Source organism: Gossypium hirsutum, chromosome D09, assembly GCF_007990345.1.
Source record: "Gossypium hirsutum isolate 1008001.06 chromosome D09, Gossypium_hirsutum_v2.1, whole genome shotgun sequence".
NCBI classification, from domain to species: Eukaryota; Viridiplantae; Streptophyta; class Magnoliopsida; order Malvales; family Malvaceae; genus Gossypium; species Gossypium hirsutum.
In genome coordinates, this window is record NC_053445.1 from 39959483 (window position 1) to 39973119 (window position 13637).

The window sequence follows — 13637 nt, forward strand, 5'->3', positions numbered from 1 at the left end:
CTTAAAAAATCATTAGAAAAATATATCTTATTTAACATTTTATTCTCTTAAATATTATTCTTTTGTATTCGTAAATCTAACTGAACAATGAGATGAAATCATCAGAATTTCTAGATTTTTTATTACCCCTTTCATTGTTTGATTAACTCAATTAGTTAAATTATTTTAAACAAAAATTAACTAATATTTATATAATTAAAATAAATATAAATTTATTTTATAATGTAACATAATTATCTTTAATGCATATTATATTATATTATAAAAACAATATACATACACTTTTAGGAACATAATATATCAATCGTGAATGTATAATAATTATTTTAACATTATGATATTACAATGTGCATTCTTCTATTAATGATGTGCAACCTAAACATTAAACATGTATCTAATTTTATGGTATACTATAATACATACAATTAGTATTATATAATTAAGGTATATTAGTTATGGATATTATAATAACATAATTGTACATAAGGTTACACATCAAATTTCATTTGACATGTTGGCTGGAAATAGCATCGTCATATGTCAAATTCCTCCAGAATGGCCAAAGAGCTTTCTTGAGGATCTCCTTCACTAATAAAGAAGGTATGAAAAGATAAACAAATGAGGAAGAGTGATTTATTTTAAATTAGGATTGGTCAATAAAAAAAAATTTATGTGAGAGTGAATCTAGTTGATGAACAGAGGAGCTTATATACAATTAGTTACATATTTACAGGTTTAGGTTTCGTTAATAGAAAGATGCACATTATAATATCCTAATGTTATAATAATTATTTTACATTCATAATTTAATTATATAACAATTAATATATTATATGTCCTTAAACTCCAACGTTAAGGGCTAGCTTTGATGGTTAAAACATAACTTTAGTCATCAAATGTCATATGTCGTAAATTCGATTTCGAATTTAAATTTAAATATTAAAAATTAAATAATTTACGACTAAATTATAAATTTAGATTCAAATAATTCAAAATTTGTAAATATCTAACTAAAATCTCAGCAATGCTCCCTCTAATAACACCAATCGTTATCCCATATGAAAAAATATTATCTTCCACGCACTTAGTAGCACTACATATACTTGAGGTTAAGAAAAGCTTAAGATCATTCTTATATGTCTTACAAATAAACTCCTAAAAAACATCAATTAAAAAATTATTTACAAAAATAGTCACACTCGCAATGCTGTTTGTGTGTCACTTACAGTATTGTAACACGTTTCACTTAATTATTTAATTAATAATACTTTATTTAAATTTAAATTAGAAAATTATTTAGTGTAATTTTTAAACTCCACAAGCAGAATTAGGAATGAATAAGTACTTTATAAAAATATTATAAAATATTAAAAAATAAATATTTAAATATTTAGTGTAATTCAAAGCTACTTGTAAAATAAAAAAATGCATTATAAATTTACCAAATACTAATCCATTTAAATTTATAATAAATTAATATATAAAATATATTATATTTTAATACATTTCAAATTATGATACATCATGAAAATAATATCAACATAATATTATACAAATGCATCAATATTTACTTAACACAATTTATTAACGTTTAAAAATTTATATAAATATAATACATTAAATATGATGTAATATAAATATACAAATTTTAAGCATGTGTTAGGAATGTAACTGATAATGATAATGCATTAATTAACATCATGTCAGATTTATCATACACTTTATTATAAATATTTTGATATTTTTTTGAAATTACCTTTATTAAGTAAAATACAAATTATTAGTTTGAATATTTTCCAATAGTATTTGTAATTAACAAAAACAAATCCATATTTTAAATAATATTAATTTATTTTGTACAAAACTATTTTTTTGGTACTTTTAAAATTTGTGATTATTCTTCCCAATAATATTATTTTTAATGCTTGAATTTCATTCTGTTTTTGAAAGGCCACTGCACCAACACTTTATGATTATAAAATAAATTATTAAAGTTTCTTGAAATTGGACTGTAAATTAAAATTTAATTTGATAACATTTAAGATAAAATATTTTTAATTTAGTAGTTTGAAATTTATTGTGTAAGAATTATCTTTCCAACCATGTATGAAAATTACGTTTTCATCTAAATTAAAAAAAAAAACACAAACATTTCATTGTTTCAAAGCACCAAGAAATTTAATGATTTTTTTTTGCATATCACCTATGGACCTATGATATTGACGAATTAAATTTCATGAAAGTGAACATTTTTATAATAATAAAATCCTCTATAAGGTAGAGAGGAAAGTGGAAATATATTGAGAGGGATGGGGGGGGGTTGAGTTTTGAACAAATCCCAACAAGTAGAGATAAATGTAGTATATAGTTTTGGAAGATAGCTAAGCTTACTTGTCTCTTTGTCTTAATATATATGTAATAGAAAGGAGATTAGATAATACAAATTGTATGGTGATGGGGTTTGAAAAATCAAAAATTGGGAAATCCCAATTAGGGACAGCTGAGATGAGCTGAGCTTTCACACATAAAAACCCCACTAGGAAACAAAACTGAAGAAGAGCCCATTCTTTGGTTTGTCTTTGTTAGGGCATGTTTGGCTTCTTCTTTGGTTTGGGAATCTGTTAAAAAGGCAGAGTCTTTGAGAGAGATGCCAAACCCTTCCCTGATTCCCTATCCACCTAATGCAACGACAACACTAAGCATTTAAAAATAGAGTTTGGGTTAAGTTTTTTGATTTAATTGAAGAGGAAACTTGAGGGAAAGTAAAGACAAAGGTTGAGAAAAAGATAAAGGCTTTACTCAGAAAATTCCATATTCCACTGAAAGAGGGGACGACAACAAATCATTAAAGGACAAAGCTTTCCTTCACGCATTGTCGACAACCTTGCCATGAGATGAGCAACGCCCCCATCGCTTAGCTATTACCATTCTCCTTTCTTTCCTCCCCCCCCCCTTCCCCTCTGCCTTCCAGAAGTATTCAGAGTCTGCCTTTGAACCCTCTTTTGACTCCATTTAAAACCCAGAAAAGAAAAGCTCTTTCTTCACACTTCGCTTGAATTACAGATTCCAATCTTGGAAATTTTTATGTGCTTTCTTTTGGGTTTTTGATCAGTTGCAAAACCCAGTAAGGATTCCGCTCAACCCTTCTTCTTCTGTAATATATACATACATATATATATTCATTTGGTGTTACTTTCATGTACTTGTCTTTGGGAAGAACTCATCTTTCATTGTTTTTTTTCCAAAAGACTATTTGGGGTTGTCTTGCTTCTTAATTTTTTTTGTTAGATCCTAAAGGATATTTGGTCTGACGCATTTATCAGACTTCTAAATTTTCAGGTAACCTATAGATTACTCCAAATCTGGGTTTGTTTTGGTTAAATTTGTGAAGTTTAACCATCTTTTGGTAATTCTAGTTCATGCTAAATTTCGATCTTGCATGAAACTTTGTTACTTTACTCTTTAGTAAAAAGAGACCAAAAGGTTGTGCCAATGTTCCAAGACGAATCATCGTCTGTAACATCATCATCATCACCTCTCCAAGTTTTCTCCATGATGTCACTCTCACCTAACTTAGGATCACCATATCCTTGGCTTAGAGAGTTAAAATCAGAAGAAAGGGGGTTGTATTTGATCCATTTACTGCTCACTTGTGCTAATCATGTAGCAAATGGTAGCCTTGAAAATGCTAATATTGCACTTGAGCAAATATCCCAACTCGCATCCCCCGATGGTGATACTATGCAGAGAATGGCTGCATATTTTACTGAGGCCCTTGCTGATAGAATCCTCAAAGCCTGGCCTGGTCTTCATAAGGCCCTCAATTCCACCCGGATTACTTTGCTTTCTGAAGAAATCCTTGTTCGGAAACTGTTTTTCGAGTTGTTCCCCTTCTTGAAGGTGGCCTTTGTTCTTACAAACCAAGCCATAATCGAAGCCATGGAAGGAGAAAAGATGGTTCATATAATAGATCTCAATGCAGCTGAACCTGCGCAGTGGGTTGCACTTATTCAAGCTTTGAGTGCAAGGCCTGAAGGGCCGCCTCATTTGAGGATTACTGGCATTCATCAACAGAAAGAAGTGTTGGATCAAATGGCTCATAGATTGATTGAAGAAGCTGAAAAATTGGACATCCCCTTTCAGTTCAATCCGGTTGTTTGCAAATTAGAGAATCTCGATGTTGATAAATTGCGTGTTAAAACTGGGGAGGCATTGGCAATCAGTTCTGTTCTCCAACTGCATTCATTTTTGACTTCTGATGATGAACTTCTTCGGAAGAAATCGCCATTGGGATCAAAGAATTTGAATGGAATTCACTTGCAAAGAGCCCTGCAGATGAACCAGAGCACTTTAGGAGAGTTGCTTGAAAAAGATATGGTTAATGGATACAGCCCTAGCCCGGATTCGGCCTCATCATCACCGCTATCTTCAACTGGATCAGTGAAGGTAGATAGCTTCCTTAATGCATTGTGGGGTTTGTCACCGAAACTGATGGTGGTAACAGAACAAGATTCTAATCATAATGGATCTACTCTAATGGAGAGACTATTGGAATCTCTTCACTCTTATGCAGCATTGTTCGATTGTTCAGAGTCCACGGTCTCGAGAACATCTTTGGAGAGACTTAAGGTGGAAAAGATGCTGTTCGGAGAGGAAATAAAGAACATAATAGCTTGTGAGGGAGCTGAGAGGAAGGAGAGACATGAAAAGCTTGAGAAGTGGATACAAAGGCTCGATTTGGCTGGTTTCGGGACTGTTCCTTTGAGTTACTATGGGATGCTGCACGCAAGGAGATTGTTGCAGGGCTATAACTGTGATGGGTATAAAATGAAGGAAGAGAATGGCTGCATCGTAATTTGCTGGCAAGATCGACCGCTGTTTTCAGTATCGGCTTGGAGGTGTAGGAAGTAAATTATGGAAAAACATGTAGTTTCAGCCCTGGTATGGTATCTGAGTTGGTTTTTTTTTTTTTTTTCCTTTCATTTTTAGCAAATGAAATCGAAGAAGGATTTTGTCATGTAAAGGAACTCAAATTACTGATATTTGGGTTGTACTGGTTGAAAGTTTTTGAGTGCAATGTACAGTTGTTTATTTGGCTCTCTCTAAATGTTGGAAATGAAATATTGATGAGAGATCGGATCATACAAATTAAAACAATGAATGCTTGAAACTTGAACATTATTTCTATGCAACCTGCAACTTATGGGGCTAAGCTCTCCTACAGTGCTGAAAACTCGTTCAATATCACTTTCCTTTCCAACCAATTCTTTGCCAATTACATGAGTTGGCCCAAGTGTTTCATAGAAATTGTGAAGGCAATGAAGAGTTGTGTTATCCTGGCTCACAAATGGAGTATATGTTTGATAGCTTTAGACAAGTTATACATAAATGCCTTTTCATTCTTTGTATTTGATGACTTGTTTCAAAGTATACACATGCGCTCCAATTCATAGTAATAATCACCCTTTTTGGTGTTTATCTTTGAATTGCTTGTTTTGTGAATAGTCAATACTCTACTTGCCGCTGTTCCCAATTTCATTAAAGATAAATGGGCCAAGGTTTTTATATAATGAAATACTTGGGTCTTTTTTAGTTTCCTCCTTTTCTATTCTTTTTGTTCTTCCTTAGATTAATTTTGGTGTAAGACCGATCCTTGCAAGAAAATTGCTTTTACAAAAACCTGTATAACTAAATTACTTTAAAACTAATGAATCCCTCTTTTATATACTGAATTTTTTTTAAACCCGGTGTACAGCAGGAGAAGGTTAAATATTTTAGCCATTTGAATACATGAAAGGAATAAAGATGAAAGAAAACTAGTCGTTTGACTAACCTAGTGGTTTTCTGATAATTGCCAGTTTGTAAATTACTCTAGTGGTTTTCAAAACATATTTTATCAATTACAGAAGTTCCTGCAATTTTGAATGGTAAATACAAAGTCCCAAACAAAGAATAATCAATTTAGTAACCAATATGCAGAAACTCGGCAATAGATTTAGTCAGTTATGATTTGACAACTATTTGTTATCACAAGTGTAATACATATCTTTTTCACATCTAATTCCAAGACCAGAGAGAGAGCTTACTGGTTAGCAATGCAATTTGATTACACGAGCTAACCTCTCAAAGAAAATGGGGCACATATTTGTGCTGAACATGATGACGTCCCTCATCCACTCTGGTGCCACTCTCTCAAATGTCCCTAATGACAATACCCGGTACACCAACTCGGCTTCCTCTCCGCTTGTTTTGTTTATCCATGTTAGGCTGAATGAGTAACCTGTTTTGTTCATCCAGAATCAAATAATGAAATTCATTTCTTGTATGCAGCAGCTAATTCTTGAATAGTCATGAGTATCAAAAACACACTGTACATATGCACGTATGGAAATACTCAAAACTCAATGAATTGAGTATGATTCTCAAGTTAAGAGTTACCACTTGATTGATGCAGAGCTAAAATGCATAGCCCTTCAGTTTGATTAACAGTGGAGATTTTCATGCCCACTAAGCACTCAATAAGAGCTTGAAACAGACAAGTACCGCAATCAGTGGCATTTGCACTTATATGGCCCTTACAGCATTCTGGCTGCATAAACATCCAAAATAATTAATACAGGTGTAGAAACTCACATCTTTTGAGTAAAGAAATGCTCAATTGAGGCCATACCAGCTGAGCATGTGCAAGAACCTCACTAGACAAAGCTTTCTCAGGAAGCTCTTCAGTAAATGCACTCAATGTGGCAACTTTACGGTTAGCTGAACCAGGAGAAACAATGCTGTCTTCTGTTTCAGCAGCAGAATTCCTTCTACGCTTTCTTGTCATCATTCGAGTGGAGTTACCAGAAACACTTTGTGGTGCAACTTGTGCACTTCCAGGGGAGACCGTTGGTATAATATCTCTTCTGCCACCCTTAATACGTCCCTCTTCATGCCGATTTTGCAGCCTAGTAACTTCGTCAGAAAGTGCTTTATCTGCCATAAATTTTAGCATTCAGTAAAAATACAAGAGCCATAGATTTGTTTGATGGTTTCACTAGAAAGTTGAAACAAAAAAAAGGCAAGTCATCAGAGAAGTTACAAATTAGATCCTTTTTCCCCCAAAAAGGTAAAATTTCTCTGAAATTATATATAATTCAGCCAATAATTACCAGAGTCTGCACATTTATTTATCTTATTATGTTTTCGAATGCATTATTTACAAATTATGATACTTAAATTTTCTTTCAAATTCGTACATGTCTAGTCAATGATTGAGGTGTTCAAACAACACTTAGACTTCGTATGCTAGAATTTTAAGAATATTATGAAGAATTCATGTAGAATTCTAAAGAAGAATTTAATGATGAAATTTTCTTAATATTTTGAATTTTACCGCCTGATTAACCAGCCTTATATACACAAAGCATTAAACTATAACAAGAAAGAAAATCTCACCCAAAAGCTCTCCTAAAGAATCAAATTAGCTGTAAATAATCTCCTATAATTTAGTCCATCAAATCCCTTCAATCAAATCCCGATACTCTAGGAATAAGAATCCCGACCACATCCCAAATTTACACACTCCACCTCAAGCTAGAGAATATATGCCAACCGTTCCCAACTAGAACAAATGCACATCAAATTGGGGTCTCAAGGTGACTTGTAAGGATATCCGCAATCTACTGTCATATAGGTATACACACAACTTAAATACTCCCATCCGCACATCAAATTGAACCACTGATAGTTTCTTTGAGGATTCCTTATCAGTTCCTTTGAGCTCATCCAGTACATCCCATTCCAACCCTAAACTTGTAGTCCACCCCTTACCTGAACCTATGCTCAATCCTGATCCTGAGACAACCTCACATGATCCTACTCCCATAATTGATTATACTCCTAGTGATGCAAGATTTGACAAAGAACTAAGAAATGTAAAAAAACAGCCCCTATAACCCTTGCACATTATTTGTTATTTGAGAACCTTTCATCATCACATAAAGCCTTCCTAGCAAACTAAACTCTATCACAATTCCCACAACCTTATCTAAGGCTTTGTGCATGGAAGAGAAGAAACAAGCTATGAATGTAGAAATGGAGACATTAGAAACGTATAAAACTTAGAACCTTGTGAAGTTACCAACAGTTTAAAAGCCAATAGGTTACATGGGTGTACACTGTGAAGTAGAGAGTGACAGATCAACTAAAAGATATAAGACAAAATTGGTTACAAAAACTTGTACTAAACCTACAATATCGATTATCAGGAAACATTTGCTCCTATTGCACAGATGAATACCTTTAGAATACTACCATCACTAATAGCTATTTTTGGTCAGGAATTGCAATTTGATGTCAGAAAAGCTTTTTTGCATGGAGAATTTGAAGAGGAAATTTATATGCAAATTCCACCAAGGCATGAAAAGAATGCGTGGTTACTCATTTAATGTGTAAGCTCAAAAAGGCATTGTATGGCCTTAAGCAATCACCACGAACAAGGTTTTAGTGACTTGTGAGAGTTAAGTTAGCAATGGGTAACAAACAAAGTCAAGGAGATCACACACTTTTCATCAAACACTCTTCTTTGTGAGGAGTTACAATTCTCTTAGTGTATGTTGATGACATGATTGTGTCTAGAAGTGATAATAAAGAGCAACAGGTTCTAAGCCAAAGGTTAGCTAAGGAGTCTGCGATTAAAGCATTAGAGAGACTAAAATATTTCCTTGGGATTGATGTTGTACCTTTCTCAGTGGAAATCTCATGACATAAAAAACTAAGCAAAATGTGATGGCTCACTCAAATGCAGAAGTTGAATTCCAAGCAATTGCTCATGGTGTGAATGAGCTGATATGGCTAAATATCATCCTAGATGACTTAAAGATTAAGATGGATGGTCCAATGAAACTCTAAGAAATTTGCAATTAGTATAACTCATAACCCAGTGCAACGTTATTGAACCAAACACTTTGAGATTGACAAGCAATTCATCAAGGAGAAACAGAAAAGTGATTTGATTTGTACATCTTATGTGTCTACCCAAGGCCAAGTGTTAATATTCTTACAAAGGGATTAAGTCTCAAGTTTTGAGGAGTTTGCATCAAAGTTTTGAGAATATCTATTCACAAGCTTGAGGGGGAGTGTGACAAAACGTGCTATTAAGAAATATTCTAAGACAATAGTTTAGGAGTATTTTTAGGAGTTCAATCCTCTAACTTATTCTCCGATTTCCTTCCTGATTTCATGTATTTGTTAATTAATTAATTAATTTCATTTCTTAATTCTTGTTATTTAGAGAAACAATGTGTATATGTAAGAATCCTATTGCTGAATAAAACATTATCAGTTTTACCTCAAATGAGAAACAGATACAAATAACTCATCACTACTTACACTTCTGGCTCTCTTCAATCAAAAGCTTTTGGTATTCTACACATTGCTTGTCCTTGCTAGACCTACATTATTACATCCGTGCAAAAGTTCAAGGAAGTAGACACTGGCATCCTAACATGTAGAAGCCAAAAGTGAAAACTAAAATTACTTACATTATAGAGGCCACTTCGCTTCTCAACTCATTAACTTCAGCATTTAACTTGTCATTTTCACTCTTCAAGTGTTGTATCAACTCCTCTGCAGCTGCAACAAGAGAAAGCAAACAACTAAGCATTTTGAAGGTATCCTAAATGATTGTTCAAGTTTGTTTAACCAGTAATAAAGCAACTGGAAAAATTGACAAGGTAGTGAGATAGAACCTCTGTTAATGTTTGGCTCATTTAATCATTAGAAGTACAACAAGCATTTATAGACTCAAATGCAATCCATTAGCAAGCAGTTTGGTTCCTTCTATGGCCTCATATTCATGGTTATAACTTATAAGAATCAATTTATTGCTTTAACACACAAGACTAGAATGCCATATATTCTTCACATCTAGAGCATGGGCCTTAAATATTGGTTCAACTATCAGAACAAGGTTATGTGGAATCTATTGTAGCTAGTTTCTACCATCACAAACAAATCAAATTTGGAGATGCTAAAGTCACAACTATACCTTCCATGAGATGATAGTCATGCAAGGGGTGATCACAATCCTGAAAGCATCCTGTACCTATTTTAGAGCTTTTCATTATGTGAACCTATTTGTTACAAATTCTTGGGCAAAGACTATGTACATGATATTAGGCTTAATTCTAGGATGGATTTTATTTGATTTATTTTATTTCTTTTCTCTCTTAGACTATGTAAACATGTATATATATAGGCTCACCATAGAGATGAAATAGAACAAGTTTCTCTCCATCTCTTCTATCTTTTTCACTATCATATAAGATAAATCAAGTCTAAACAATTGACCTCAAGATTATCTTACATTTCACAGGGAAGGTCCAAAATAAGAACTTATCTTTACTGTAAGAGCCAAAATCAAGTCATACTTATATTTTGTTGTATTTCTATTACGTGCACAAAATAAAAATGAGGAAAAACAAAGAGAAGACTTAGAGATTCACAAAAAACATAAAGACAGAGGGAAAAAAAAAAGAGTAACTATAACATGAAGATATACTGACCACGCACATAATTTAAGAATTTCTCTTCTTGATCTCTATGTATGTCATCCATTTCGGACAGTTTTCTCTTCTGAAAAATAAATGAAAATGAAAATCATATTAAAAGAATAGATAAAAGCAGCATTTGCTTCTCACCAGATGGGGGAAAAAGGAATCTAAATATCCACTTAAAACTAAGATAAAATCGTAAACACCTAGCAGCTGAATCTTATTCCACTTTGACGAGAGAGAAAAAAAACATTTCGCTCTTTTCTTCAGTTCTACTGACAACCAAACTTATAAAATTGTATGACAGATCTATAAAGGAAGGGGGAAAAGGTAAAATCTAAGTTTATCGTTAAAAAGAATTAGGGGAAAGAGGAGTTGCGATACCTTGAGTTTGTCATATTTATCATAAAGTTTTGCATATAAAGACTCCATCTGCAAAACAAATAAAGGAACAGCTATTTAATTCGCACATACAGAAAATGAATCAAGAAAGAAAATAAATCTTAAACTCTGTAACTTGGGAATCAGAACTCAAGTGCTTAAAGAAACCCTTGTTTTCGTGTTCAAAATAGATAACTACAAGAAACGAAATGGTAAAGGGAGGAAACAAAATTAAGCGTTTCTAAAGGGGACAAGATAAGTAACTCTTCCTTTTTCTTTTCGTTGTGTTTTCCTTCGTTTTCTAAGCAAACAAACAGAAAATAACGAGAAGAAAGAGAAACTAAACGGCAATGATTATGAATTGATGATATGAAAATGTTAAAATTTAGAAGATCGAAAGAGAGTTTTTTTTAACTTTTACCCCTGATTGGTAGTCTTGAAAACGCGGGAAAATGGATTTCAAAAATCCAGAAACTAAGCTCTCTGTTGTTCGGCTACTGCACTTAACTTGCTGAAGAGTGAAGAAGAAGCGTTGAAGTGAAAACGATGGTAGTTTTCTATATAAAAATTGGGATAATGTCCAAAATTGCTCCTCAACTTTGGTTAATGTACAGTATTATACATTAATTTAGATTTGTGTAATTTTATTTTGATTCAATTTCACAAATTATTAACATAATGGATATGTTCTATTGGGTTTTTCCAAATCAAATTAACCAACTTTAACATGAAACAACTGACCTAACTGACTTTAGTTGAAAAATCAACCAAACTAAACCGACTTTAGTTAGATCGTTTTTCAGTTAACCGATTTTAAGTTATCGAGCTAAGTTTAGGGTTATTGGGTTGGATTTATATGTTTATATATCTATTATAAAATATAAAATATAATTATATTTAAATAATTTTAAAATAATATATAATAAGTTGATTTTTCTATAGGTACGGTTACAAGATCCAAAAATTGATAACCAACTAAATTAACCAATTAAACTGAGATCAAAACTAACCAACCCATCCCTACCCGATTAAACCGAAATAAAAAAAAAACATAATGGGTCAATTTTTTTAATTTTTCGGTTAAGATAGAAACTTACTCTCCTCGAAACACAATTATCAGTATAACATCATTTTACATTAACATATTGCATATGCAAATAATTATATTTATTCAATATAAAAATGATTTGACGTGTTTATTTTTTATGTGTATAGTTGAATCAAAATCAAAGTTTAATGTATACATTTGAACTCGAACATATTTAAGGGACAGGGGCAGACAGGGCCTTGGCCCTAAAAATGAAAAATTGCTATTTCAATCCCCTAATCAATAATAAAATTATAAATTAATATATGGTGAAATTTCACTTTGACCACCAAAAATAAAAAATTACTATTTTAGACCCCTTATAAATAATGAAATTGTAAATTAATATATGGTGAAATTGCACTTTGACCTCAAAATATAAAAAAAATCTTTTTAGTCCCTAAAAAGGGATGAAATTATAAATGAATAAATGATAAAATTATGTTTTAACCTCCCAAATTTCTATAATTAATTCTTGGTCCCTCCTAAAAAATTTCTAGATTCACTCCTAATTTGAACTACAATTAAAGTTTCATGTGTATAATTGCTCCAAACCAAAGTTTATGCATCAAATTGCACATTGAACCAAAGTTTATATATAGTTTTGATAGAAATAAATATCAAATTTATACATAAACTTTAGTCCAATATGCAATGTCATAAATGAACTTTGGTTTGTGCGATTTTATACATGAAACTTGAATTGTGGTTCATATGTGTATACATGAAACTTTGATTTTCATTCAATTGTGCACCATTCAAAAAAATAAATACGTACATTTATTTTCATATTGGGTTAATATAATTATTTGTGTATGCAATATATCAACGTAAAATGGTGCTAATTTGATAATATTGTCAATGATCTGTAAAATTGAATCAAACCTAAATTTCATGTATAAAATCACACAAAATCAAATTTTATATATAACATTAGACATTGGATCAAAGTTAATGTATAGTTTTGATATTTATCCTTAAAAAATGTGATAAGGACGATGTGTGCGGAATAGGATCGCAAGTTTGTCCAAGTCGTGGATTTAACTTAGGGCTCTAGACGATCAGAAAGAAAATTGGATTTTGACACAACCTGAAATGCAAACAAATTCAAACCAGATCTAAAAATTTAAAAGGGCAACAATTAAAACAAGTAAAAAAAAGATAGATTAAAAAAAATGAATCCAAAATAAGGATTCGAAACAATGAAATAAGAACAAAACACAATAACAAATAAATGAAACAAGCTAGATGGAAAAGATGAAAAGTGGTGTGTAGAAGTCCTAAGGAGCCTTGGAAACTAGATAAATCCACAACCCCCTTCAAACGGCTCTAATTTCTCCTCCAAGAAATAAAACTTGGCACGAAAAAGCTTGAAGATGATCCCCACAATTTGAAAATTTTGTTAAAACTCTTCTAAGAAAAAATCCAAAGAGAAATTTATTAACTCAAAGAGAGAAGTTGCCAAATAAACTAAAATTTCTTATTGACATTAAACTCCTAAAAAATATATCCAAAATTCGAAATAAATAAATAATAAAACAATAAAACTTACTAAATACAATATTTGGCTCATATATAATGAAAATTAAGCCTAAAATCGAGCCCAATATGATTTAAACTCAAATTGAAAGCCG

General features: G+C 31.9%; 2 protein-coding genes across 5 annotated transcripts; one reads left to right on the plus strand and one right to left on the minus strand.

Annotated features, from left to right (window-relative positions):
- Positions 1 to 2398: 2398 nt before the first annotated feature.
- LOC107891434 (scarecrow-like protein 3) lies at positions 2399 to 5099 on the plus strand. Its single transcript, XM_016816238.2, has one exon. The coding sequence runs from the start codon at positions 3493 to 3495 to the stop codon at positions 4909 to 4911; it is 1419 nt and encodes a 472-aa protein (XP_016671727.1). The 5' UTR covers positions 2399 to 3492; the 3' UTR covers positions 4912 to 5099.
- An 833-nt stretch (positions 5100 to 5932) lies between these two features.
- LOC107891435 (uncharacterized) lies at positions 5933 to 11504 on the minus strand. 4 transcript variants are annotated; one of them, XM_016816240.2, is made up of 8 exons: positions 11338 to 11495; positions 10920 to 10967; positions 10548 to 10617; positions 9525 to 9615; positions 9373 to 9434; positions 6671 to 6975; positions 6544 to 6589; positions 5933 to 6280 (listed from the first exon to the last, which is right to left on the minus strand). In XM_016816240.2, exons 2-8 carry the CDS (start codon positions 10965 to 10967, stop codon positions 6090 to 6092), a joined length of 813 nt encoding a protein of 270 aa, XP_016671729.1. In that variant the 5' UTR covers positions 11338 to 11495; the 3' UTR covers positions 5933 to 6089. The 4 variants fall into 4 exon arrangements, with proteins under 4 accessions (XP_016671729.1, XP_016671730.1, XP_016671728.1 ...); XM_016816239.2 differs by having other exon boundaries at positions 5975 to 6280; positions 6439 to 6589; positions 11338 to 11504; XM_041100633.1 differs by lacking the exon at positions 11338 to 11495 and adding an exon at positions 11181 to 11199 and having other exon boundaries at positions 5975 to 6280; positions 6439 to 6589.
- Positions 11505 to 13637: the final 2133 nt, after the last annotated feature.